Source organism: Vulpes lagopus, chromosome 5 (genome assembly GCF_018345385.1).
Source record: "Vulpes lagopus strain Blue_001 chromosome 5, ASM1834538v1, whole genome shotgun sequence".
NCBI lineage: Eukaryota > Metazoa > Chordata > Mammalia > Carnivora > Canidae > Vulpes > Vulpes lagopus.
Window position 1 is genome coordinate 28,308,364 of NC_054828.1, and position 27,844 is coordinate 28,336,207.

A 27,844-nucleotide genomic window follows, 5' to 3' on the forward strand; every position below is an offset into this window, starting at 1 on the left:
ACACCAATAAAAATTAATTAAAAAAAATAATAAACTCAAGGCCTACAACTGGCTATTGAGAAATAAGGAGCAGCAGTCAGTGACAGACCTGCATGGAGGCTGAGAAGAAACCTCTTGCAGAGCATACACTCCAAGGGAAGAACTGCAAAAGCCACATTTGAATGTCTCTATGTCTGCAATAACATTTAAAATACACTCAAAACAGTTGAGGATCAGTGGCATAGGCAACAAATTATACCTCTGGCAATGATTTCTTTGAAAATAGAGTGATGTGGCAAGACAAACCAATTCAAGATGCTTGCTCTAAAGTGGAAATAATTAGGATTAAGAAATGAGAAGAGGATTGATGGAGTTTGGGAACTTTAGATTGAGAACATGAGGGTCATGTGGTAGTGAGAATGGAAACCATAAAGCAGAGTGGGGATACTGGGATGAAACCAACAGGGAAATTAGAATCTGCTTCCCTTGGGAAATTAAAATAGTGCCACTTTTTTGATCCTGCATTAGCACTGCCAGGGTTTGATTTGGTTTTTGTTTTTTATTGTTTATTGTTATTTATTTCATGAATTCTCTCAAAACTTGTTTGTTGAGATATAATTCATATACTATGAAACTAACCTTTTTAAAGTATACAGTTCATTGGGTTCTAGTTTATTTACATGGTTGTGCAACCATCATCACTACTTAATTCAAGCACATCTTCGTCACCCCACAAAAAAACCCTATACTCATTACAAATCATGTCTCATTTCCCTTCTCCTCTCGCTCTATGGATTTGTCTATTCTGGACACTTCGTGTAAATGGGATCATACAAACTGTGACCTTTTATAAAGTCTGGCTCGTTTCAATGAACATAATGCTTTCAAAGTTAATCTGTGCTGCAGCATGTATCAGTACCACATAACTTATTATGGCTGCATAATATTCCAGTGTAGGGATATGCCACGTTTGCTTTTCTATTAATCAGTTACTAGACATATAGGTTGTTTTCATTTTTTGGGTTTTTGGCTATTATGATGCTAGGAACATTCATGTACAAGTTTTTTTGTGAACATATGTCTTTTTAAGGACTTTTAAAAATTGAAGTGTATATAACATATATGGTATTATATGAGTTTCAGGGGGTACAATAGGATTCAACAGCTTTATATATTTTCAGTGCTCCATCAAGATAACTGTACTCTCAGTCTCCCTTAATCTGTTTCACCCCTCCCAACTCCCATCCCTGACCTCCTTTCTGGCAATTACCAGTTTGCTTCCTGTATACAAGAGTCAGCTTTCCATTTGTCTCTTTTTCTCTTTGTTTTATTTAAGTTTCATATATAAGTAAAATCATATGATATTTGTCTTTCTCTGACTGACATTTCACTCAGCATTAAACTCTCTAGGTTGACTCATGTTGTTACAAATAGCAATATTTCACTATTTTTTATGGCTGAGTAATATTCCATTGTGTATATACACCACATCTTCTTTATCCTTTCATCTACTGATGGACATTTGGGTCACTTCCATATCCTGACTATTAAAAATACATAAACATAGGGGTGCCTATATCTTTTTGAATTAGTATTTTCACTTTCTTGGGTAAATGCACAGTAGTGGAATTACTGGGTTATTTGTTAATTCTATTTTTAATTTTTTGAGGCAATTCCATACTGTTTTCCACAGTGGCTGCACCAATCTGCATTCCCACCAACAGTGCACAAACGTTCATTTTTCTCCACATCCTCAGCAATACTTATTATTTCTTATCTTTTTTATTCTGGCCATTCTGACAAGTGCAAAGTAATATTTCACTGTGGTTTTATTCTACATTTCCCTGATAATTAGTGGTGTTGAGCATCTTTTCACATGTCTGTGGGCCCTTTGTACATCTTCTTTAGAAAAATATTCAGGTCCTCTGCCTATTTTAAAATTGGATTATTTGCTTTTTTGTGTGTTGAGTTCTATAAGTTCTTTATATATTTTGACATTAGCTCCTTATCAGATATATCATTTGAAATCACTCAGTAGGTTACCTTGTTGTTTTGTTGATTGTTTCCTTCACTATGCAAAACCTTTTTATTTTAGTACAGTTCAATAGTTTAATTCTGCTTTTGCTTCCCTTCCCTTGCCAGAAAAAGACATATCTAGAAAAATGTTTCTATAGTTGAAGTCAAAGAATTACTGCCTATGTTTCCATCCAGGAGTTTTACGGAGTAAGGGCTCATATTTGGTTCTTTTTATATATATAATTTTTTTCTTTTTTTATATATAATTTTTTATTGAGTTCTATATACCACCATATAGCATAACACCCAGTGCTCATCCCATCAAGTGCTCCCCTCAGTGCCCATCACCCAGTCACCCCATCCCCCCACCCAACTCCCTTTCCACCACCCCTCGTTCGTTTCCGAGAGTTAGGTGTCTCTCATGTTCCGTCATCCTCTCTGATATTTCCCACTCATTTTCTCTCTCCTTTCTCCTTTATTCCCTTTGACTAATTTTTATATTCCCCAAATGAATGAGACCATATAATGTTTGTCCTTCTCTGATTGACTTGTTTCACTCAGCATAATACCCTCCAGTTCCATCCACATTGAAGCAAATGGTGGGCATTTGTAGTTTCTAATGGCTGAGTAATATTCCATTGTATATATAGACCACATCTTCTTTATCCATTCATCTTTCAGTGGACACTGAGGCTCCTTCCACAGTTTGGCTATTGTGGACATTGCTGCTATAAACATTGGGGTGCAGGTGTCCTGCCATTTCACTGCATCTATATGTTTGGGGTAAATCCCCAGCAGTGCAATTGCTAGGTCGTAGGGCAGATCTATTTTTAACTCTTTGAGGAACCTCCACACAATTTTCCAGAGTGGCTGCACCAGTTCACATTCCTACCAACAGTGCAAGAGGGTTCCCCTTTCTCCACATCCTCTCCAAATTTTGTTGTTTCCCATCGTGTTAATTTTCCCCATTCTCACTGGTGTGAGGTGGTATCTCATTGTGGTTTTGATTTGTATTTCCCTGATGGCAAGGGATGCGGAGCATTTTCTCATGTGCTTTTTGCCCATGTCTATGTCTTCCTCTGTAAAGTTTCTGTTCATGTCTTTTGCCCATTTCATGATTGGATTGTTTGTTTCTTTGCTGTTGAGTTTAATAAGTTCTTTATAGATCTTGGATATAGCCCTTTATCTGATATGTCATTTGCAAATATCTTCTCCCATTCTGTAGGTTGTCTTTTAGTTTTGTTGACTGTTTCTTTTGCTGTGCACAATCTTTTTATCTTGATGAAGTCACAATAATTCATTTTTGCTTTTGTTTCCCTTGCCTTCATAGATGTATCTTGCAAGAAGTTGCTGTGGCCAAGTTCAAAAAGGGTGTTGCCTGTGTTCTCCTCCAGGATTTTGATGGAATCTTGTCTTATATTTAGATCTTTCATCCATTTTGAGTTCATCTTTGTGTATGGTGAAAGAGAGTGGTCTAGTTTCATTCTTCTGCATGTGGATGTCCAATTTTCCCAGCATCATTTATTGAATAGACTATCCTTTTCCACTGGATAGCCTTTCCATCTTTGTCAATTATTAGTTGACCATAGAGTTGAGGGCCCATTTCTGGGCTCTCTATTCTGTTCCATTGATCTATGTGTCTGTTTTTGTGCCAGTACCACACTGTCTTAATGATCACAGCTTTGTAGTACAACCTGAAATCCGGCATTGTGATGTCCCCAGCTATGGTTTTCTTTCTCAATATTCCCCTGGCTATTCGGGGTCTTTTCTGATTCCACACAAATCTTGAGATAATTTGTTCCAACTCTCTGAAGAAAGTCCATGGTATTTTGATAGGGATTGCATTAAACATGTAAATTGCCCTGGGTAACATTGACATTTTCACAAAATTAATTCTTCCAATCCATGAGCATGAAATATTTTTCCATCTCTTTGTGTCTTCCTCAATTTCTTTCAGAAGTGTTCTGTAGTTTTTAGGGTATAAATCCTTTACTTCTTTGGTTAGGTTTATTCCTAGGTATCTTATGCTTTTGGGTGCAATTGTAAATGGGATTGACTCCTTAATTTCTCTTTCTTCAGTCTCATTGTTAGTGTATAGAAATGCCACTGATTTCTGGGCATTGATTTTGTATCCTGTCACACTGCCAAATTGCTGTATGAGTTCTAGCAATCTTGGGGTGTAGTCTTTTGGGTTTTCTATGTACAGTATCAGCGAAGAGGGAGAGTTTGACTTCTTCTTTGCCAATTTAAATGCCTTTTATTTCTTTTTGTTGCCTGATTGCTGAGGCTAGGACTTCTAGTACTATGTTGAATAACAGTGGTGAGAGTGGACATCCCTGTCGTGTTCCTGATGTTAGGGGAAAGGCTCCCAGTGTTTCCCCATTGAGAATGATATTTGCTGTGGGCTTTTCATAGATGGCTTTTAAGATGGTGAGTAATGTTCCCTCTATCCCTACACGTAAAGAGTTTTGATCAGGAATGGATGCTGTATTTGGTCAAATACTTTCTCTGCACCTATTGAGAGGATCATATGGTTCTTGCTTTTTCTCTTGTTGATATGATCTATCACGTTGATTACTTTATGAGTGTTGAACCAGCCTTGCATCCCAGGGATAAATCCCACTTGGTCATGATGAAGAATCTTAATGTAGTGTTGGATCCTATTGGCTAGTATCTTGTTGAGAATTTTTGCCATCTCTGTCTATCAGGGATATTGGTCTGTAATTCTCCTTTTTGGTGGGGTCTTTGTCTGGTTTTGGAATTAAGGTGATGCTGGCCTCATAGAACGAGTTTGGAAGTATTCCATCCCTTTCTATCTTTTGGAACAGCTTTCATAGAATAGGTATTGTTTCTTCTTTAAACATTTGATAGAATTCCCCTGGGAAGCCATCTGGCCCTGGACTTTTGTGTCTTGGAAGGTTTTTGATGACTGCTTCAATTTCTTCCCTGGTTATTGGCCTGTTTGGGTTTTCTATTTCTTCCTGTTCCAGTTTTGGTAGTTTGTGGTTTTCCAGAAATGCATCCATTTCTTCTAGATTGCCTAATTTATTGGCATATAGCTGCTCATAATATGTTTTTAAAATTGTATTTCCTTGGTATTAGTGGTGATCTCTCCTTTTTCTTTCATGATTTTATTAATTTGAGTCTTTTCTCTTTTGTTTTTAATAAGTCTGGCTAATGGTTTACGTATCTTATTAATTCTTTCAAAGGACCAACTCTTGGTTTTGTTGATCTGTTCCACAGTTCTTCTGGTCTTTATTTCATTGAGTTCTGCTCAAATCTTTATTAACTCTCTTCTTCTGCTGGATGTAGGTTTTATTTGCTATTCTTTCTCCAGTTCCTTTACGTGCAAGGTTAGCTTTTGTATTTGAGTTTTTTCCAGTTTTTTGAAATATGCTTGTATTGCGATATATTTCCCTCTTAGGACTGCTTTTCTTGTATCCCAAAGATTTTGAGCGGTTGTATCTTCATTCTCACTAGTTTCCATGAATCTTTTTAATTCTCTAATTTCCTGGTTGATCCTTTCAACTTTTAGCAGGATGGTCTTTAACCTCCACATTGTTTAAATTTCTTCCAAATTTATTCTTGTGAGTTAGTTGTCGTTTCAAAGCATTATGGTCTGAAAATATGCAGGGGACAATCCCAATCTTTTGGTATCGGTTAAGAGCTGATTTGTGATCCAGTATGTAGTCTATTCTGGAGAAAGTTCCATGTGCACTTGAGAAGAATGTGTATTCAGTTGCGTTTGGATGTAAGGTTCTATAATATCTGTGAAATCCATCTGGTCCAGTGTATCATTTAAGGATCTTGTTTCTTTGGAGATGTGCTTAGAAGATCTGTCATTTGTAGAAAGCAACATTTTGTAGAAAGTGTTGAAGTCTCCCAGTATTAGTGTATTATTGTCTAAGTATGTCTTTACTTTGGTTATTAATTGATTGATATACTTGTCAGCTCCCACATTAGGGGCATAAATATTCATGATTGTTAGGTCCTCTTGCTGGATATAGTGTCCCTCTTCATCTCTTACTACAGTCTTTGGGATAAACTTTAATTTATCTGATATGAGGATTGTTACCCCTGCTTTCTGTGGGGGACCATTTGAATGATAAATGGTTCTCCAACCTTTCGTTTTCAGGCTGTAGGTGTCCTTAGGTCTAAAATGAGTCTCTTGTAGACAGCAAATAGATGGGTCTTGCTTTTTTATCCAGTCTGAAACCCTGTGTCTTTTGATGGGATCATTAAGCCCATTTATGTTCAGGGTTACTATTGAAAGATATGAATTTAGTGTCATCATAATACCTATTCAGTCCCTGTTTTTGTGGATTATTTCTTTGGGCATCCTCTTTCTTTTACAGAGTCCCCCTTAATATTTCTTGCAGAGCTGGTTTGGTGATTACATGTTCTTTCAGTTTCTGCCTATCTTGGAAGCTCTTTATCTCTCCTTCTATTTGGAATGAGAGCCTTGCTGGATAAATTATTCTTGGCTGCATGTTCTTCTCATTTAGGACCCTGAATATATCCTACCAGCCCTTTCCGGCCTGCCAGGTCTCTGTGGAGAGGTCTGCTGTTAATCTAATATTTCTTCCCATATAAGTTAGGGATCTCTTGTCTCTTGCTGCTTTAAGGATTTTCTCTTTATCTTTGGAATTTGCAAGTTTTACTATTAAATGTCGAGGTGTTGAATGGTTTTTATTGATTTGGGGGGGGGGACCTCTCTATCTCTTGGATCTGAATGCCTGTTTCCCTCCCAAATTAGGGAAGTTCTCAGCTATTATTTGTTCAAATATACTTTCTGGTCCTCTGTCCCTTTCAGCGCTCTCTGGAACTCCAATTAAACAAAGACTTTTCCTTCTGAGGCTATTTTGCTTAACCTTTCCTCTTAGTCTTTTAATTGTTTTTCTCTTTTTTCCTCAGCTTCCTTCCTTGCCATCAATTTATCTTCTCTGTCTCACTCTTTCTTCTACCTCATTCACCCTCATCATTAGGACCTCCAGTTTGGATTGCATCTCATTTAATTGATTTTTAATTTCAACCTGATTAGATCTAAATTATGCAGTCATGAAGTCTCTTGAATCCTTTATGCTTTTTTCCAGAGCCACCAGGAGCTTTATAATTGTGCTTCTGAATTGGCTTTCTGACATCAAATTATAATCCAAATTCTGTAACTCTGTGGCAGAGAGTACTGTTTCTGATTCTTTCTTTTGTGGTGAGTTCTTTCTAGTCATTTTGCTCAGTGCAGAGTGGCTAATCATATTTGGTTCTTAATCTATTTTATTTGTGTATGTAGTGTAAGACACTGATGCATTTTCATTCTTTTGCATGTAGCTGTTCAGCTTTCCCAACACCATTTGTTGAAGAGGTTGTCTTTTTCTCACTGTATATTCTTGCTTCCTTTGTTATAAATTAACTGACCATAAAAGCTTGGGTTTATTTTTAGACTTTCTATTCTGTTCCATTGATCATTATGTCTGTTTTTGGACCAGTACCATATTGTTTTGATCAGAATAGCTTTGTAGTATGTCTTGAAATCTGGGATTGTGGTACCTCTAGGTTTATTCTTTTTCAAGACCGCTTTGGCTATTTGAGGTCTTTGTGATTCCACATACATTTTAGGATTATTTGTTCTGTGAAACATGTATTTTCATAGGGATTGAATTAAATCTCTAGATTGCTTTTAGGACGGACATTTTAACAATATTGGTTTTTCTAATCCATGAGCACACTATCATTCTGTGTTGTCTTCAATTTCTTTTATCAATTTCTCTTCTGCTACTTCATTATTAGTGTATATGCACTAATGCAACAGATTTCTGTATGTTAATTTTGCATCCTGCAACTTCACTAAATTCATTTATCAGTTGTAGCAGTCTTTTGATGGAGTCTTTAGGATTTTCTCTATATAGTGTCATGTCATTTGCAAACAGTGAAAGTTTTACTTCTTCTTCACCAATTTGGATACTTTTTTTTCCTTGTCTGACTGCTGTGGCTGGGACTTCCAGTACTATGTTGAATAAAAGTGGTGAGAGTGGACATCTTTGTCTTGTTCCTGATCTTAGAGGAAAAGCTCTCAATTTTTCACCATTGACAACATTATCTATGGGTTTTTCATATATAGCCTTTATTATGTTGAGGTACGATCCTCTGTTGAGAGTTTTTATTATAAATGGATGTTGTACTATGTCAAATGTTTTTCCTTCGTATATGGAGATAATTGTATGGTGTTTATCCTTTCTCTTATCAATGTGATGTATTACATTGATCAATTTGTGAATATTGAACCACTGTTGCATCCCTGGAATGAATCCCACTTGAACATGGTGAATGATTTTTTTAATGGATTGCTGGATCTAGTTTATTAATATCTGGCTGAGGATTTCTGAATCTATGTTCATCAGAAATATTGGCCTGTGGTTTTCTTTTCTTGTGGTGTCTTTATCTGGTTTTGGTATCAGAGTAATGCTGGCTTTGGATAATCAATTTGGAAAGTTGCCTTCCTCTCCTATTTTTTAGATAGTTTGAGAAGAAAAGATATCAACTTTTCTTTAAATGTTTGGTAGTATTCACCTGTGAAGCCACCTGGTCCCAGGTTTTCGTTTGTTGGGAGTTTCTTGATTACTGATTCAATTTTGCTGCTGGTAATTGATCTGTTCAAATTTTCTATGTTTCCTGGTTCAGTTCTGGGAAGATATATGTTCCTAGGAATTTATTCATTTCTTCTATGTTGCCCAATTTGTTGGCATATGATTTTTCATAGTATTCTATGATAACCCTTTGTATTTTTGTGGTGTGGGTTATAATCTCTCCCCTTTCATTCCTGATTTTATTTGAATTCTCTCTTTTTGATGAGTTTAGCTAAAGGTTAATCAATTTGTTGATCTTTTCAAAGAACCAGTTGATTTCTCTGTTTTATTGTTTTTTAAGACTCTATTTCATTTATTTCTGCTCTAATTTTATCATGTCCTTATTTCTCTTGGCATTGGGCTTTGTTCTTCTTTTCCCAATCCCTTTAGGTGTCAGGTTAGCTTGTTTGAGATGTTTCCTCTTCTTGAGGTAGGCCTGTATTGCTATAATCTTCCCTCTTAGAATAGCTTTTGCTGTATCCCAACGATTTTGAACCATTGTGTTTTCATTTGTCTCCATGTATCTTCTTTCCCCTTTGATTTCTTGGTTGCCCCATTTATTGTTTAGTAGCATGTTATTTAGCCTACATGTATTTGTGTTCTTTGCAGCTTTTATTTTTTTGAGATTCATTTCTATTTTCAAACCACTGTGGTTGGAAAATATGCATGATATGATTTCAGTCTTCTTGAATTTATCAATTATTTTGTGGCCTAACGTGATCTATTCTGGAAAATGCTATGAACATATATTCTCAATTCCCTTGATTATTTACCTAGGAGTGGAATTTCTGGGACATAAGCTAACTCTATCTTAACATTTGAAGACTTGCCAGACTTTTCAAAGTGGGTGCACCATTTTACATTCCCACCAGCAATGTATAAGGGTTCCATTTTCTCCATATCTTGCCAACACTTGCTATTGTCTATCTCTTTTATTATAGCCATCCTTGTGGGTGTTAAGTGTTATCTCACTGTGGTTTTCACTTATATGTCTCTCACAACATCTTTTCATGTGCTTCTTGGCCATTTATCTATCTTTTTTGGGGAAATGTCTGTTCAAATTCTTTGTCTATTTTTCAATTGGGCTGTTGGTCTTTTTTCTGTTGAACTGTAAAAGTTCTTTATATCTTCTGGACACTAGATCCTTATCAAACATGTGATCTGCAAATATTTCCTCCTATACTATGGGTTGTCTTTTCATATTTTCCAGTTTTATTGAGAATTAACATACATCACTAAGTTTAAGGCAAACAGCATGATGGTTTGATTTTTATATATTGTGAAGTGATAATCATAATAGTTTCAACTAATACAATTAATAGATTCTCATACAAACACAACAAAAAGAAAGAAGAAAAAGGAAAAATTTTTCTTCTTGTGAGGAGAACTCTCAGGATTTACTGTCTTAACAGCTTTTCTATATATCATATAGCAGCATTAGCTATCTACATCCCTAGTACAGGCATACCCTGTTTTATCATACTTCTCAAATACTGTGTTGCTTTACAAATTGAAGGTATGTGGCTACTTCGCATTGAGCAACTTTATCAGAACCACTCCTTTAACAGCATTTGCTCACATCATGTCTCTGTGTCACATTTTGGAATTTTCATAATATTTACTTTTTTTTCATTATTATTACATTTGTTATGATGATCTGTGATCAGTATGACTTGCCAAAAGCTCTGGTGATGGTTAGCATTTTTTAGCAATAAAATAATTTTTGAATAAGGTATGTACTTTGTGTTTTTTTAGACAATGTTATTACACACTTAATAGACTACAGTATAGTGTAAATATAACTTTTTATGCACTGGGAATCCAAACAATTAGCTTGAATTGATTTACTGTTATATTTACTTTATTGCAGGGATCTGGAACCAAACCCACAATATCTCCAAGGTGTTCCTGTATTGATATATGCAGTTGTCTTTTAAATCACATAAGAGAAAAAAAAGTGATAGTAAAACTACATTTATGCTGTTTTTTTATAATTTACCTATGTAGTTATTGGTGCCCTCTACTCATGTGGATTCAAGTTACTCTCTAATATCCTTTCATTTCATCCTGAAGGACTTCCTTTAATATTTTTCTGGTGGTAGGTTTGCTAACAATGACATCTGTTTTTGTTAATCTTGAATGTCTTAATTTATCCTTCTTTTTGGTGGGCGTTTTGCCAGATATACCATTCTTGGTTGACAGTCTCCATGTATTAGCAGTTTTGCCAGATATACCATTCTTGGTTGACAGTCTCTTTTACCAATTTGTATATTTCATCCCATTGCTTCTGACCTGCATGGTGTTTAATTAGAAATCAGCTGTTCATTTTACTGAAGATTTCTTGCATATGGCGAGTCACTTCTGTCTTAGCTTCTTTCACAATTCCTTTTTTGAGTCGCGTACTTTCTGTTATGAAAGGTTATTAATTATTGATTCAATTTCTTTAGTAGGTTTAGGCCTATTCAGATAGTCTGTTTCTTCTTGTGGAAGTTTTGACAAATTGTGTCTTTCACAGAATTGATCCATTTTATCCATTGACCCATTAAATTCGTGGGCATAGAATTTTCATAATATTCCTTTATTATTCTTTTAATACCCATGGGATCTCTAGTGATGTGTCTCCTCTTTAATTTTTGGTATTTGTAATTTGTCTTTTTTTTTTTTTTTTTAGCCTGGCTAGAGGCGTATTGATTTTATTATCCTTTCAAAGAAACAGCTTTTGATTTTGTTGGATTTTTTCTAATTTCTTGTTTCCAACTTCACTGATTTCTGCTTTAATTTTTATTGTTTTTTTTTTTTTCTTCTGGGTACAGTAGGTTCAATTTGTTCTTCTTTCGCCAGTTTCCTAAGGTAGAAGCTTACTGATTTTAGAGCTATCTTCTTTTCTAATTTATGCATTCAATGTTATAAATTTCCCTCTAAGCACTGCTTTCACTGCATCCTACAAATCTTGATATGTTGAACTTTCATTTTTATTTACCACAGTCACTTTGTAATAAAATGATTCTAGCTCTGACATTTCATCATAGTTTGTGTTACATTCCAATATTCTTCCTAAATTTAATGCAACACATCTACAGGATTCTAATGAACTAATTATTCTCCCACATTTTGGAGGAATGACAGTGACAGCTTAAACTCTGACTTGCAGAATCATTATATGATATTCTTACACAGATGCTTTTCTGTTTCTTTTTTTAATCTAGAAAATACAAGGTTACTATATGAAAATGCATTTGAGTTCAACAAATCCTGGCCCTTTTAGCAGTATCCTTGCTGCTTATTAATCAGCCCTGTCAACATTCATTTAACTATAAAGAGTTTTAAAGGTGTAAAAGAATGTTAGAAAAAATTCAGTTCTGGGAAGAAATATTATTTTCTCTTTTGCCTTGCTGGAAGTGTGAGCACTTTGCCAGTGTTAGATTTGCTTTTGGTTACATAAGAAACCAGCTGTGCCCTGCCCTAGATCTTATCCTGCAAGTCCTATTTGAACAAAAGGGAAATACATTCTTGAGAAAATAAATATGTACAAAGGCTCTGTAAATCAGTCTGTTTTGCTTTCAGATCTTAAGTCATCATGTTGGTAAAATAGTCTTTATCTATTACATTAACTGGGCATCACTGGTACAGAATAGAGAACTTACATATGTTCTTCTACGTATGTATTAGAATCCAAAGATCTTGGAGTAAAAGATTCAGAAACATGACATTCCCACTTGATGGGGCCATGTCTTTACATCAAGAATGCTCAATTCATCCAACAGTATATCACTCACAGCTCTGTAAACTCCAGACTTGTAGAGTCAATTGCCTCTCCTGTTTCTCTGTTTGGTCTCTCTAGAGTGCTTCAGTCTTAATAAATCCAAACTAGCCTCATCACGTTTACTTGCAAACCTGGTTATCCTCTAGTATGGTATCCATCTAGGAACTTGGCTTTGACACCTATAACTTCCTCACCCCAAAGTCCTGCCAGCCAAGTTCAATATAATTGAACTGATGATGAATATTTCCTCAGATCTGCCTACTTATCACCTCTCACTTATACACCTTAACTCTCTTCCTCATCCTCACTTGGCCTCCCTCTTCTAATCTTTTTCTCACCTAGTAGCCAAAGTGATATTTTTTTCTAAATGCAAATCTGATTTCATCATTCCCTCGCTTAAAATCTTCGAGTGGTTTCCCACTGGTCTTAAATTAAGGACTGACATCTCATATGATGGTCTATAGACCCACCATGATCTGGTCCTTGCCCACAGTTCTAGACTCATCAAGGGCCAACTGCTAACTTGATCTCTGAGATCTACCCACAATTATCTTGCCCAAATTCTTCTAAAGTGCCATACTTCTTCCTGACTCAGGATCTTTGCATGAGTCATTCTGTTGCCTAGCATATACTCTTCCCTAATTCCCACCTCTTTACCTCATTATCTTGACTCCTCAATCTCCAGATATCCGTTCCAATAATATTTCCTCAGTAAAGCTTTCCTTGACCCCAGAAAATCAATAGCTCAAGAACTCACACTTTTCCTTAGTCACACTATTCCAGCTGGTAATTATATTTGCATGTGCATCTGATTTTTTGCTCTCACCAAGCAAGAAATGGTACAAGGTGCTGCTTTATTAGCACCTATCCCATGTCCGTTTTACTTATCATGATACTCATCATTTAGCACAGAACTACGTATAGTAAGCACTCAATAAATGAAAGAAAAAATGCATTAACCTTTTCTTAGACTTCGTTACATTTTAATTATGTGATAAGATAGCTATAAATCTTTTACATGTATTTTTTCATTTAATCCTCATAACAGCCCTGTGTAGTAGGTATTATCATTATCATACCAAGTTTGCAAATAAGGAAACTGAAGCACAGATACTAAATGTCTTGCCAAGTGTCACACAGGAGTGGGCAGAGCCATGATTAGAAATATCTTTCTTGGGATCCCTGGGTGGCGCAGTGGTTTGGCGCTTGCCTTTGGCCCAGGGCGCGATCCTGGAGACCCGGGATCGAATCCCACATCAGGCTCCCGGTGCATGGAGCCTGCTTCTCCCTCTGCCTATGTCTCTGCCTCTCTCTCTCTCTCTCTCTGTGACTATCATAAATAAATAAAAATTAAAAAAAAATAAAAATAAAAAATAAAAAATAAAAAAAAAAAGAAATATCTTTCTAATTCCAAATCTGTGTACTTCATCACAACTTATAACAACAGAGACATCTAACTGGTGGTTTAATACAGTGATAATAAAAACAAACATTGCCCCCACCCATCCGTGTGTTTAAAAAAAAAAAGTGCTCAAAACTCCTATAGAGCTTTTGGTTGGAACTGACTGTAGGGCTTCAGTGTGCCTCTAGCCTCTTTCTTGTCATTTGACATTGAGTTTGATATTTTGAACCAATCAAGTATTGGGAGTCCAATCTTGGCGTAACTATACAACATGATTAGACTTATCTCCAGTGAGTAATAAAATGGTTGTGAAGGTTACTACAAATGAAGAGCTCCTGAAATGTTTTAAGCTGCAGAATCATCCAAAGAAGAGTCAAGTCTCCCTAACTTGGAAAATTTTTTGAGCGTTTTGTGAGAAAAGCCATCTTCTTATTTGAGAGTCATACCTGGCATACTCAAACACACACACACACACACACATACACATACACACAGAATGCTCAGATGCATTAGCACCAATATCTCTGAACAGCTCAGCATCTCAAGAGTGATCTACATCCTCCTCTTTTACTTTATTAACATCTGTATTAAGGTATAACTGACATACAATAAACCACATTTAAATGTACAAATTGATACATTTTGATGTATGGTTAAGTTTATGTCTATCATCTTGCTATTCGTCTTCTATCGGCCCTATCTGTCCTTGGCTCTCTTTTTTTTCTCCTGACAGATCTTGAATCAAGTATTTTTAATTCCATTTTATCTCCTTTGTTGGCTTGTTATTTAGTAGCTATTTAGATATAGCAAACACCTCAATATATCATGCCCTAATTTCAATTGATATTATATGACTTCATGCACACTATAAGAACCTTATAATAGCATACTTCCATTTCTCCTCTCCTGAGTTTGTTTTGTTTCTGTAATGCACTGGTTTGTTGTTGGTTATTGTTTTAATTGTAGTAAAATATATATAACATAGAATTTATCACTTCAGCCATCTTCAGGATTGCAATTAAGTGGCATTAAGAATTCATATTGTTGTGCAACTATGACCACCATCCATCTCCACAACTTTTTCAGTATCACAAACAGAAACTGTTCACCCATTAAATAATAACTCTCCATTCTCCATTCCCTCCAACCCTTGGGAACCACTATTCTACTTTCTGTCTTTATAAATTTGACTATTCCAGGTGTCTCATATAGGTGGGCTCATATAATACTTGTTATTTTGTGTCTTATTTCACTTAGTGTAACACCTTCAAGACTTATCCACGGTGTAGCCTGTGTCAGAATTTCTTTCCTTTTAAAGGCTGAATAATGTTCCATTGTATGCACACACTATTATTTATCCAGTCATCTATCAGTAGACATTTGGACATCTTCGGAACTTATGCATACCAGAGAAAAATATGGTATCTTTGTCCATGTAGTTATTTTCTGTGTTCTCTATTTCTTTTTTGTAGCTCCATGATTTCCATTCATTTTTCCATTTAAAAGTATCATTGTCCTCCTGTTGGAAGCCTTTTAACATTTCCTGAAGGGCAGATGTGCTGATAATACTCTCTTTCAGCTTTCATGTGTCTGAGAAGATCTGTATTTTGCCTTTTTTTTTAAAAGATATTTTCATGGACTATATAATTTTAGGCTGAAATGTTAAAGTACTGAAAGGAAAAAAAAGATGTTGCTTCCCTACCTTTTTACTTGCAACAAGAATTCTGTTGTCATGGTTATTTTTGTTCCTTTGTATACAACATTTCTTCTTTTTCCTCTAGTTGCTTTTAAGATTTCCTCTGTATTACCGGTTTTGAGCAAACTGATTATGATGTCCATTGGTAGACTTTCCCTCATTTTCTTGTACTTGACATCCATTGAACTTCTTAGATCTCTGAGGTATAGTTTTCATCAAACTTGGACATTTTTCAATCTTTATTTCTTCCAATATTTTTCAGTTCCCCCTTCTCTCCTCTCTTTGGAAATTCCATCTATATGTATATTTTGGCCAACTGAAGCTCAATGATGCTCTTTTGTTTGTTATTTGTTCGGTTTTTACTTATTATTATTCTTTTTCTCTGATTGTCTTTTTGTATAGTTTCTATTGCTATGTCTTCAAGTTCACTAATCTTTTTTTCCTGCAATGTCTAATAATCTGCCATTGATCTCATTCAGCATGTTTTCATCAAAGATATTTTCTTCCCTAAAAGTTTTTCATCTCTAAAAGTTCAATATATGCCTTTTTAAAAAATATCCATCCCTATTCCTACTTAAATTTTTAAACACAGGGTATCCCTGGGTGGCGCAGTGGTTTGGCGCCTGCCTTTGGCCCAGGGCGCGATCCTGGAGACCCGGGATTGAGTCCCACATCAGGCTCCCGGTGCATGGAGCCTGCTTCTCCCTCTGCCTGTGTCTCTGCCTCTCTCTCTCTCTCTCTCTCACTGTGTGCCTATCATAAATAAATAAAATTTTAAAAAAAATTTTAAAAAAATGTTTAAACACATAGAATACAGTTATAATAACTGAATTTCTTTTTCTGACAATTCTAATGTATCAGTTCCCAGTGAATTTGGATTGATAGATTATTAAGAGAAACATTTCCTGCTTCTTTTCACTCCTAGTAATCTCTGATTGGAAGCCAATTGTGAATTTTACCTTGTTAGCTACTTCTTATTTTTGTGTTCTTTTAAATCTTTCAGAACCTTGTTCTGAGATGAAGTTTTATTACCTATAAAGAGTTCTTTCCTTCCATATCTTGCTTTGATGATTTCCTACGAGGGCCCAGAGCTCCACTGAATGCTACTGATTCCCTATTACTGAGGCTAGACTTTCCCAAGTAGTCCACCTGGTGCCCCATGAGTTATGAATTATTCCACTTCGGGCTGTTAAGAACAGGTACTGTTCCTGGCTGTGTGTGAGCCCTAAGCCTTTTCTTTCTAATTCTTCCCAATGTATCTTTCCCAGCCTCAGGTAATCTCCCCAGATGAAAGAGTTCATCCATACTGAACTGAAATTCTCAAGGGGGGCTCTGCAGATTTCCTGAAATCTCTCTCTGTGTACCTCTCTCCTTTCTGATAATTCATCCTAAGAAATCTAGATTTCTTGGTCTCCCTGGACTCTTATTTCTGTCTCCCAGAATCATAAGTTTATTGTGCTACACCTGGGATCCTTCTCCCTACATCATGGCCTGGAAACTCTCTTAAAGCATTAAGTTGAGATAATCACAGAGCTCAATTTGGATATTTGGTATATCAGGGATCACTGACCTTTATTGCTTAGGGTCCAGTGTCTTTAAAACCATTATTTTAGGGGCACCTGGGTGGCTCAGTTTGTTAAAAAAAAATATTTCTTATATTTTTGTCAGTTTCTTCCTCCAGAGAGTTCTCATGTCCTACTCTTGGCAATTTAAAGACGTCAAAATTACTAATAACAAGTATCTAGTCTCACCATCTTCTTATCCTAGGCATCAAGCTGATGAGTCATCCCTACCATATATCACCCTCCTGGCCTTTGGTATAACAATCCACCAGCTGATCCCTGAAGCAGTACACCTGGCCAAGGGGTGTTACGCCCAGGAAGGTAGACTTTGTCTAATTCACATGAAGGTTTCACATGAATGGAAGCCCATATAACTGCCCTCCATCATAACTCCTAACTCATCCCCTTCAGATGGCTATGCTATCTGCTTTGGCCTTGCAGGCCTTGGGCAGCCAAACATAGGGAATGGCTATGCTTTCACATTAAGCAGACCCTCCTGTGCCTCAAAACCACTGCTGTGGTGGCAAAAGGAACAGGTCAGATACCCCAAATGTGGCCTCTGGGGCCAAAGCAAGGTTATAAAAGTTTCAGTGAGTACCCAACAGTGGAAAGGTCCTGAACAATTTTTGCTTTTTAAATAGAAATGATATACTTGTAGCATTTTTTGGAAAACGTTTAGTGTTTAGCTATGTTTCTGTGTCAGACTGAAATAAAGGGACAATGATCTATCCTTCTATCAGTTACTGAGGCCAAAAGTTTTTCTTTTCTGTTTCCTTTAGGAATAGTATCTAAAAATCTTCTGTTAATCCTCAAACCTAACTACCCCAAGTTTAAATACTCCCTATTTTATCCCACCTGTGCTACCACAACAAAATACCATAGACTTGGGGGCTTAAGCAACATAAATTCATTTTCTCACAGTTCTGGAGACTGAAAGTCCAAGATCAAAGTGCCCTCAGGTTTGGTTTCTGGTGAAGCATCTCTTTCTGGCTTGTAGACGGTCATCCTCACATAGCTTTTCCTCTATGCACGTGTGGAAAGAGAGAAGTCTCTGGCATCTCTTCCTCTTCTTATATAAGGACACCAGTCATACTGGATTAGGGTCCCAACCTTATGATCACATGTAACCTTAATTACCTCTCTTAAAGGCCCTATCTCTTCATACAATCACATTGGCGATTAAAGTTTTCATACATGAACTTTGTGGGAACAATTCAGTCCACTGTACTCTACCAAACACCTGAGCAGCAGGATCATTCTCCTTGTATAGCATGGATGCTGACTTCAGCCCATTTTCATTCTCTCAGGGATGACAGAGGACTTTTTGGGTTCATCCTCTGTATGATGTCACTACAAATGAGCAGCCCCTCTGGATAAGCCTCATTAGGCCCCTCCTTGGGGATTCCAGAGAGCTGGCACTGGCAAAGAAACTGCAGCTGGGCTGCCCTGGACCCATAACTGGACACCTAGCCACACTAAAAACTCACTGTCCCCAGAAATTTATCAGGTTGCACAGGGTAAGTCTGCCCATGCTTTTAACCTCTTCCTCTACACATGTCCCTTCCCCACTTCTCTTCAACTGCATCTCTGCCCCAGCTGATCTGGCTCCTTGTTCTCCTTTCTTTTTTTTTTTTTTCCTTGTTCTCCTTTCACATTAACACCTCTGTAATATAGGCAGGGTACTAGAAGGCAATATAGACTGGCAAAGGTTCCCAAACTTTGCTGAATATTAAAATCACCTGGGAGCTTTCAAAACCCTCAATGTCCAGATCACATACTTTATGGATTCAACTGGAATGTCTCAGGAGAAAGCCAGACTTTGGTGCTTTTATTAATAAAAGTAAAAGTAGTAACTAGGTTTGAGTCCTGGTTTCATCACTTCTAGTTCTGTGGCCTTGGGTACATTACTCAACCTAAATAGAGCTAATGGTAACACCTATCTTATAAGATTATAGGAAGAGTTAAATGAGTTAATACTGTGAAGAGCCTAGCACAGGGCTTGCCATGTAAGGGATGTGCTTTAAGTGTAACTACCATTATTACCAGAGGTGCCCTAATGGAAATCAGTGCCCTACAGAGGAAATCCTTTACTAACTCAAGAATTCAGAACGGAGAATCAATATATTAACTCTCTAACTGTGAAAGGGAAAAAAGTAAGCTAATGTTTATCAAATACCTGCTTGGTGCAAAGGATACATCATTTTACTTAATCTTTAAAATAATCCCTCAAGGCAGATATAATTATTTAACAGAAAAATAAAGTAAAAATTAAAGAGATTAATTCAGGTTATTGCTTAATGATAAAGTTGGGATTTGTAACCAGGACTTTCTCACTCAAAACTCAGGTTCCTCTGAATTCTCTTCTCAACTAGGTCTCTACCTTTGGACTTCCATGTCTGTCTTTTCATCAGCCAATTTTAGCAAAAATCCTAAGTCAGTTTAGCCAGAATCCCCCACCCTCTGTATCTGATAAAATTCCTCATTGCCTACCACCCCCAGGTGATGTCTGGTCACCAACCTGCCTTCAGCAAGAATCCTGTCAAGTGGGTTTAGCCAGAATCCCCCTTTATTCCTGATGTTTCCTCTTAGGAATTTCCTATCCACCAACCCCACCCTGCTCCTTGGCTACGAATCCCTACTTGTCCATGCTGCAGTCATCACTGAGCCCAGCTCGACACTGAGGCCTCTTTTCCCTAGCAAGAGTCACCACTTTCCAGTCTAGCTGGGGTTTTTTTGGACAATCACACACAGAGACACATACACTCTCACTCACATACACACACGCACACAAACCACAGCATAACTCTGAAAGAACTCCTCATGAAACAGCCCTTCATCCCCAACTAGTAACAATTAGGCCTCTTACACTACAAACATGAATAGCACCCACCGTGGTCTATTGTGGCCACATTAGACTTGGGTAGTTCAGTGACCAGCCTCTGGATCTGGGTCAGAGTGTTGCAGGCTTCCTCCATCTCCCTCCAAATGAGAAACACGTCCTCTCTGACTCCAGCTCCTGAGAAGAGAAACACAACGTGAGTGGGTGGCTCTGGCAGGCCCAAGAACTCTCTAGCAGTCCCAGAAGCCTGCCGCACCCCAGCCCAGTTTCTAGAACATTTCTGAACATCAAATTCCACTTTCCCCACTAATCTGAGAATCATAACTAAAATCCCTAAGGAAGTACTGTCATCCCAAGAAACCATAAATGCCGACTTTAGGATCCAATAAAGCTTTGTAAATATGTGTACCAGCCATATTTTAAGATGAATTCTTGAGAATACCCAAGTAAGATAAAGAATAAAATTATTCAAAAGCACCTAATAAAAGCCAGGATGAGGAAGGTAAATTCAGTGGGATGTGAAAGTAATAATTCCTAACCTTTCTTAAGCTGAGATTTTCCACTTCTCTGAAAACCACCTCACAGTCTTTATTTTCCCTAATGTAAGAAATGATTCTTTGGCCTCCTTTTCTGGATCTCTACTGTCTCAATTAAGGATTAGGCTTGGCTGTGTGACATTTTTTCAAAATTATATGGCTTCTTAATATAGATATTAATCTCATTCTCACAATCAATAATATTTTATTCCATGAGTAAGAGGTCCAGGCCATAACAGATGAGTAGTTTCCAGAGATTCTGGAGGGTGTAGGAGCAAGAGGGAAAGGGATATGACCATAGAAGTGCAACATGAGGGATCCTGTGGTGGTATCTTGACAACATCAATATCAATGTGCTGGCTATGGTAATGTTCTATAGTTTTACAAGATGTTATGACAGGGGAAACTGGGTAAAGAGCACCTGAGTATCTCTATTAGTTCTTAAAACTCTGTGTGAACCTACCATCATCTCCACATACCTCTTGACTAGAGCCTGCTGTGCACATGAGGCCAGTGGTGACTCCAAGAGACCACAAGAGAATCATCTATTTTCAGTGGCATCCCTGGGCCCAGCTACTGGCCTGGTACTACTCAAGGCAGCTCAGGGGCTACCAGGGAGTTCTAATATGGTTGCAGAGACAAGAATCTAGCAGATGTATTCTCTAGTTTTAAAAACTTCATTCCAATTAAAAAACAGCTTAAAAAACCAACTAACTCAATTCACTGACTGTATAGTCAGTTGAGAGAACTCTGACGATGTTATTAAAGTAAGCTAGTCCAATCCCTTTAATGATAAATACCTTTGAGGGTACCTGCTTTGTGCTTGGGCCTTTCTAAACATTGTCTCTGTCTCTACCACAGCTCTGCAGGCCAATTCTAATCTTGTCCTCATTCTACAGCTGCATATAAACTGAGGCAATATGCATTGTTCAAGGTCACACTGTCAATGAATGTCAGAGTAGGGAGTCAAAGCCAAGTTGGCATGACTATACCAACTCTGCCACCCTGAATAGTTGCCCTAGAAAAGGAATGGATAGTTATAGAAGGTCCCTGCAGCCCCCTCCTCCCAGCTGCTAATAAGATCCCACTTACCAAGCCTGTCTACATAAAAGTCCACAGATGTCTGACATCCTATACCCACAGAGAATGAGAGACTACCACCCCCAGACCTCTATGGGCTACCCCCAGGAAACTCACCTACCCAGGGTGAAAGGACTAACTTTAAATAACCAGGACAGACCAGGGCAGAACAGGGTCGATGTTTCTAACTTTCAAAAGTAATCAAGAAGGGCAGGGCAGAAGTAAAGGGATACCAGGGATTTGGCTCTCCCAAAGTTGGCCAGAGAGTATTAAAAGCTATATTCATAAAGAAGCAAGTGACAAGCCCTGACAGAGATGGAGGGTTACTGTGGCTCTACGGCCATTGACAGCCCAAGGGGTGAAACGTGATATGTACCCAGTTCCATGCTGGAACTCCAAAAATATCACAAACTGCTGCCAAATGCAAATCATAAGCCCACAGGACTTTCTGACTGCTGTAAAAGCAAAACTGACTTCCAGCTACTTATTGTAGCACAGAGGTGTGATGTAGCAGAATCCTTTCTTTAAAAGTTTCGAATGAGTCAAGGCTTTCCATTTTCCCCAGACTTGCCAATAATGTCTTAAGAGGTTAGCAACGAAGGGAAAATTCAAAGAAACAGAACTGGTCTTGATGATGCAGGACAGTGTATTTAAGGGTCAGCAATGGACAGCATATTCCCTGTGCAGGTGGTAGTAATCAAATTATCGATACACTGGTTTAGTCATTATAATTATGCACCTACAAATTCCCACACTAGTGATCAGAAAACAAAGCAACTCAAAACTGTCCATTTAACTGGGCTTGCTTTAACAATAAAACAAGTGAAATAAGTCAATCGGAGGACAAACATTATATGGTCTCATTCATTGGGGAATATAGATAATAGTGAAAGGGAACAGAAGGGAAGGGAGAAGAAATGGGTAGGAAATATCAGAAAGGGAGACAGAACATGGAAGACTCCTAACTCTGGGAAACGAACTAGGGGTGGTGGAAGGGGAGGAGGGCGGGGGGGTGGGGGTGACTGGGTGGTGGGCACTGAGGGGGGAACTTGACAGGATGAGCACTGGGTGTTATTCTGTATGTTGGCAAATTGAACACCAATAAAAAATAAATTTATTAATAAATAAATAAATAAATAAACAAACAAGAAAAACAGCAGAGCAATAAGAAGCAAATCTTAGGACACTGAAGTTCTATTTAATTATTCCACAGGCAGTGAGCAAGGGCTGCCATTTTTATCAGGGTCACTTGTAAGGGACTTAGCTGGGATGACAGACAGTTGCAGCCCAGGGAGACAGCCCTACTGAAGACCAAGAGGATGGAGAACAAGGCACAGGAAATCCCAGTATTCAGAGAGCTCTATAAATTTGAGATGCCACAGGCTATACCAGAGAGGAGACAAAACCACAATAAAGCCATACGGATTTTGATCATCAAGATACAAGCCAGTCAAGATCTGCTGTGCACAGAAGAAGGATATGGTTCCTCAAAGAGACATCCAGACAAACTACAAAATCTTCCAACCCAAACATCCCCCTCCCACCCCAAGCCCTGATATCTCCCATGTGCCATGAGGTAGCAATTTGAAGGCTGACAGCATTCTGACACTAGTGGGAGAGAGAGGTCACATTAAGTTGCTGTTTTTCATTAGCACCTGGTATTGATTTCTCAGACTGGCTGGTTTAACAAATGAAATGAGCCCCAGGTCAAATATATTTTGATATGTCAGGGGAACACCACCTCCTTGTCAAATCTTCCATGTCTCACCTACAGGATAAAGTCCAGTTGTCAGAGTCCAATTCATTAATTATTCATTTGGCAAATATTTGTCGAGCACTTACTATGTGGTGGATGGGCACTGCCAGTGCTGAGGGCCCTGTTTGCAATCGAGTCCAGGGTTCAAGGCCCTACAACATTCCCTCTAATGCTCTGCCACATGGCACTGTCCTCCCAGCCCTCTAGGATTTCTGTACACCACTATCTTCACCACCAGGAACCTCAGAGCCCTCCACTGCACTCACCCTACCCTTCATTCAGGCACTGTTCAGTCTCCACCATCAAGCTTGGCCCAGCCATCCCAGACTGTGATCTGCCTCCAGCTCCTTCTCAGTCCCGTGGAAGGAATTAGTCAGGACCACTGTTCTCAGTCATTTTTGCTGCCAGGACACACTCTTAGGTCCGCCCCCCACCCCACCATTAAATAGGCTCATAGTATATGTAATTCCTGGCTGCCTGTCACCCCCACCTTCAATTCCAAGGAAGACAAAGAAGTATCAGCCAGTGATGGTGAAAGAGTATTTGCATGACCTTGAATCCAGTCTAATTTAAGTCAATCCTTCATAAACATGACACTTTATTTTTAGTATGCAGCTGCTTACAACATAGCTCACCACTCAGCAGTATGTCCCCGGTCATCCTGCTGTCAAGAGCTATGGTCTAAAGCTTTCCTATGGTGTGAGCACACTGGCTTGGATTACTGCCTGTGTTCACATGGGCTGACTTCACTCACTGGATGGTAAACGTCTTAAATATAGGGACAGTGTCTTTTCTTTCTTTGTATCTTCCACAGCACTTAGCACAGGATCCAGGATTCAGCAAGAATTCTTATCCTTCCTTGTTTTTATTGTCCTTATTACAAAGAAACAATGACTGAGCACCTAATACATTCTTTCCTCAGGGAATTGCCCTGCCTCAGGATTGACCTGCCTTAGGTCCCAATATTGCAAGAAATTCTTCTGAGTAGGATGTAACAGACTCACATCATTTAAGCATGACTGTGCCCTAGGTATTCCAGATATTAACATGTCGTGCCCTCAAACAGAACGTCCCTTCCTTTTTAGATCTTCCCTGCCACAGCTACACAAGGCTCCTCCCCACATATCTGAAACACTAGCACTCCAAGGGCAGGAGGGGAAAGGCAATTCAAAAAGCAGCTAGATGTGACACTGCTCCCAGAACAATTTAATGCACCACAGGGAGAGGGCAATCCAGAAACTAAAAGCCCCATCAGCAACCTTGAATCCCAGACCGCTCCCTAGTCCCAGTGCAGCTCATCTGTCTGTGATCCCTCCCCACTGCCCAGGACTCCTCGGTGAAGATCTGACCTACGTGGGTAGAGACCGCTGTCTGCTGCAGCTCTAACCTCCTTATTCAGCTGTGAGACTCTAAAAGAACTGAACTATCAAAAGGCAGTACTTTCAGGGAGAGGCAGCACGTGCTTCTATTTACAGAAAGCAATGCAATGCCTTTTTTTAACCATAATAAACTAGGAGGTGAATAAAATCCCCAAAGATCTAAAATTATAATAAGGGCCCAGTGAAAGGGGAAAGTGACATCTATGAAGGTAATGCAAGTGGTGAAATCAGTAGTTTTTGTTGCAATGGAAAATCCCCAGTTACTTGAGTTAAATTCCAGATTAAGATGTTTTGGTGTTGAGAGGTCATTGAACAGTTTCTGGCTTGATCTGGCCCCATCGCCCAACCACTGAGATGTGTGGGCAGCTGCACTCAGTCACTCTATGAAAATTAACCACTAATTTATTTAAAGAAAATAGAGTCATTTCACCATCTGGATAAACATCTAGCATTTCCCTGGAGCAATGAATATATATGTCTCACAAGGGCCACGATGTCTTAAAGTAATTTCAAATACCAAGTATGGGCAACTCTTAATAAGTGGGTGTGATACTATCTCCTGAGGCCTCTCTCTTCTAAGTAGAACATTGTAAAGTACAAATGTAATGCAGTCTCACATCCAATATTCACCTAGAAAACATGAATATAAGCCATCATTATTCTCCACCAAACTCAAGAGGAAGGTTGACCCCAGGCTCTGGGTGCTACTGGGCAAGCAGGGATAAAGACATGGGCACAGGGATAGAGAAGAAATATCTCAAGAAACAATGCCCAAATGCCCATGGATAAGGTTTAGCTGAATAAATCTATTCAATTTAGAATAGGCAATACCCTTTAAAAGGCACCAATCAAGAGGTGTTTTAATGAAACAGTAAAATTCAGGAGAACTTTATGAGTTTCCTTTAAAGAAAATTTGTTAAAACCCTTGTTCTTCATCTTTTCCATCACAGAAAGGCCTGAACCTCTCTTGGTCCTAAGGGACCTACAGTACACGAAAGGAATGCATTACGGTCACAGAGCTGCTCCCTGATCTCTAACCCTCAATTCTAACCCTGAATCAACAGAGAAATAGTTAGGTGAGAGCTATTGTTTGAGGGAGCAACCCCAGGCTTGCATCTGCTCAGCCACCTGTCCTCAACAAAAGCCCATTTTTGTGAAATAGGTCATGTGGGCTACCAGGGACTGGGACTTACTCACAAGTTTTAGCAGACTAATTATTTTCTTCAAACTCACAAGACACTGACCTAGGACCCAAGGAGCCAATTATTGTAAAAGATCCTCATCTCAATAGGACATCTTCTCAGAGAATCATTATTCACTCAGTTATTCAACCAAACTCAATCAATATCTATTATATCTGGGCACTGGAAATACAGAATGAATGGGAAACAGTCCAAGCTTTTGAGGTGCTCTTACTCCAGTGTGGTCTTCCCAAAGTGTGATTCTCAGTACCTGTGTCAGAACCCCCAATGTGCTTATCAAAGTGTAAACTCCTAGGCCATACCCAAGATACATTCTAGGTTGGAGGGGGGGATCTCCAGGAAATTGTACTCTTAAAAGCATTCCAGTGATTCTTTTGCAATGAAATTTGCAAAGTCTTAGTTTAAAAGGCAAGATAGGCATGCAAACAAATTATTTCTATACAAAATAGGCTTGAGGAAAAAAAGTTAAGTGATTTCTGGGAACAAGATTCTAATACCCTGATGTCCCTATTCCTTCCCTAAAGAAGTGTTTTCCAAAGAAGTTAGAGCTCTTTTTCCCTTCAGAGTGGAGAATCTCTGACATACTGTCTTCTAGATACCCACTCCAAGCCATTCTCACGATATGGTTCATTACATGCCACAATTTCTAATAGTGCTGTTAATTTTAGATTAGATGTCTTTTATATTGCCTCCTTTATAATGCATAAAGGAGGAGAAAAAGGGGAAAACTAAAATTTACTATGTGCCTACTATGTCCCAACCACCGTGCTGGACACTGAAACATATTGCCTCATTTATTCTCACAATGATCACATAAGTAAGAATCATCACCCCCATTTTACAGATGAGCAAAGAGTGGTTCAGAGAAATTAAGAAACTTAACCAAGGCTACACAGCTAATAAGTAGCGCAGTCAGGATTCAACTCAGGTCTGTCTGTCTCCAAAGTTCCCCATTCTCTTTCCAACTGAACACTGTCCTTGTGTATCCTCATAAATGATCACAATACAAGATCTATGTAAGCAAATCTTATTTGTTATGTGCTGGTTGTTCTTAGTTTCCTTCAAGGGGCTTATAGACTCATCTCTTTCTGGGATGAAAAGCACCTGGTCTATAATTCAGATATGTAGGTGATGATGGTTGGTGAGCTGTGTCTCTGAGGCCAGGGCCTAATGTGAGATTCTGACAAGTAGCAACACACACCTGCTGGTTTAGCTGGTATCTGCCTGCACTGGGATTAGCAGTCACCCACAAGACAGCCTCATGGGTTATTAACTCTGAGAGCTCTCAAGTGTTGGATTTCTGCTATCTGCATGTTTGTCTCCCTTATCCAACTGTGATTTCCTTGAAGACAGAACTATGTTTATCTGTTTCTATAACCACTCTCCCTGATACATCCCTGACAGCTGGTAGACACTTCCAAATAGGCTGTTCCAGGGCATAAACTTCCTAAGGAGAGGGACTTCCTTTTTCAACGCTGTATCCCCAGAGCTCAGCCTGGCATTTGACTTTCAAAAGCAAATGTGCCCTCAAATCCAGGGCAAGTTTATTCAAAGGTAATCAGAAATTGACACTAGTTCTTTTACCTAGTAATTCATTTTAAGAGATTCTTGAGGGATTTCTCTATGCCATATATTTTGTTAGGTGATGCAAGATGTCTGGATCCACTCAATTATTTCAGTGGGATTCTAAAAGATTGATTGTGTTGGTGACCAGAAAACTGGGCTGTGCCCACCACTGCCTGGTGCCAAGAAAGGACTACAGTGAACAGTGGAGGCATCCTGCTGACAGGCTATACCACAGCCAGGAGCTAAGAATAACAAAGGAACCTGAAATACAAACTCACTATAGGGGAAGGAATACAGGGGTTCCCTGCCCTGAAAGTGTCTTACTCTCTGGTTAAGAAAACTAGGCCTTTACACCTACCAGAGGTAGGGAAAAAGAAGGTAGAGGTGGAGGTGGGAAATTCTTAAATCCTAAACTGGGCTCCTGGAGTTATGGTGGGAAAGAACAACT

At 38.4% G+C, this 27,844-nt stretch overlaps 1 protein-coding gene across 7 annotated transcripts in view; it reads right to left on the reverse strand.

Moving 5' to 3' along the window:
- Positions 1-27,844, reverse strand: part of VWA3B (von Willebrand factor A domain containing 3B) — a 205,380-nt gene that overhangs the window by 134,582 nt on the left and 42,954 nt on the right. For all 7 annotated transcript variants that reach the window (XR_005988108.1, XM_041757342.1, XM_041757338.1 and 4 more), the window contains one exon: positions 19,929-20,054. Coding sequence is in view for 6 of the 7 variants with exons in the window: in XM_041757342.1 (XP_041613276.1) it covers positions 19,929-20,054 (126 nt within the window). In the remaining variant the exon portion in view is untranslated. The remainder of the gene's footprint in view (positions 1-19,928; positions 20,055-27,844) is intronic.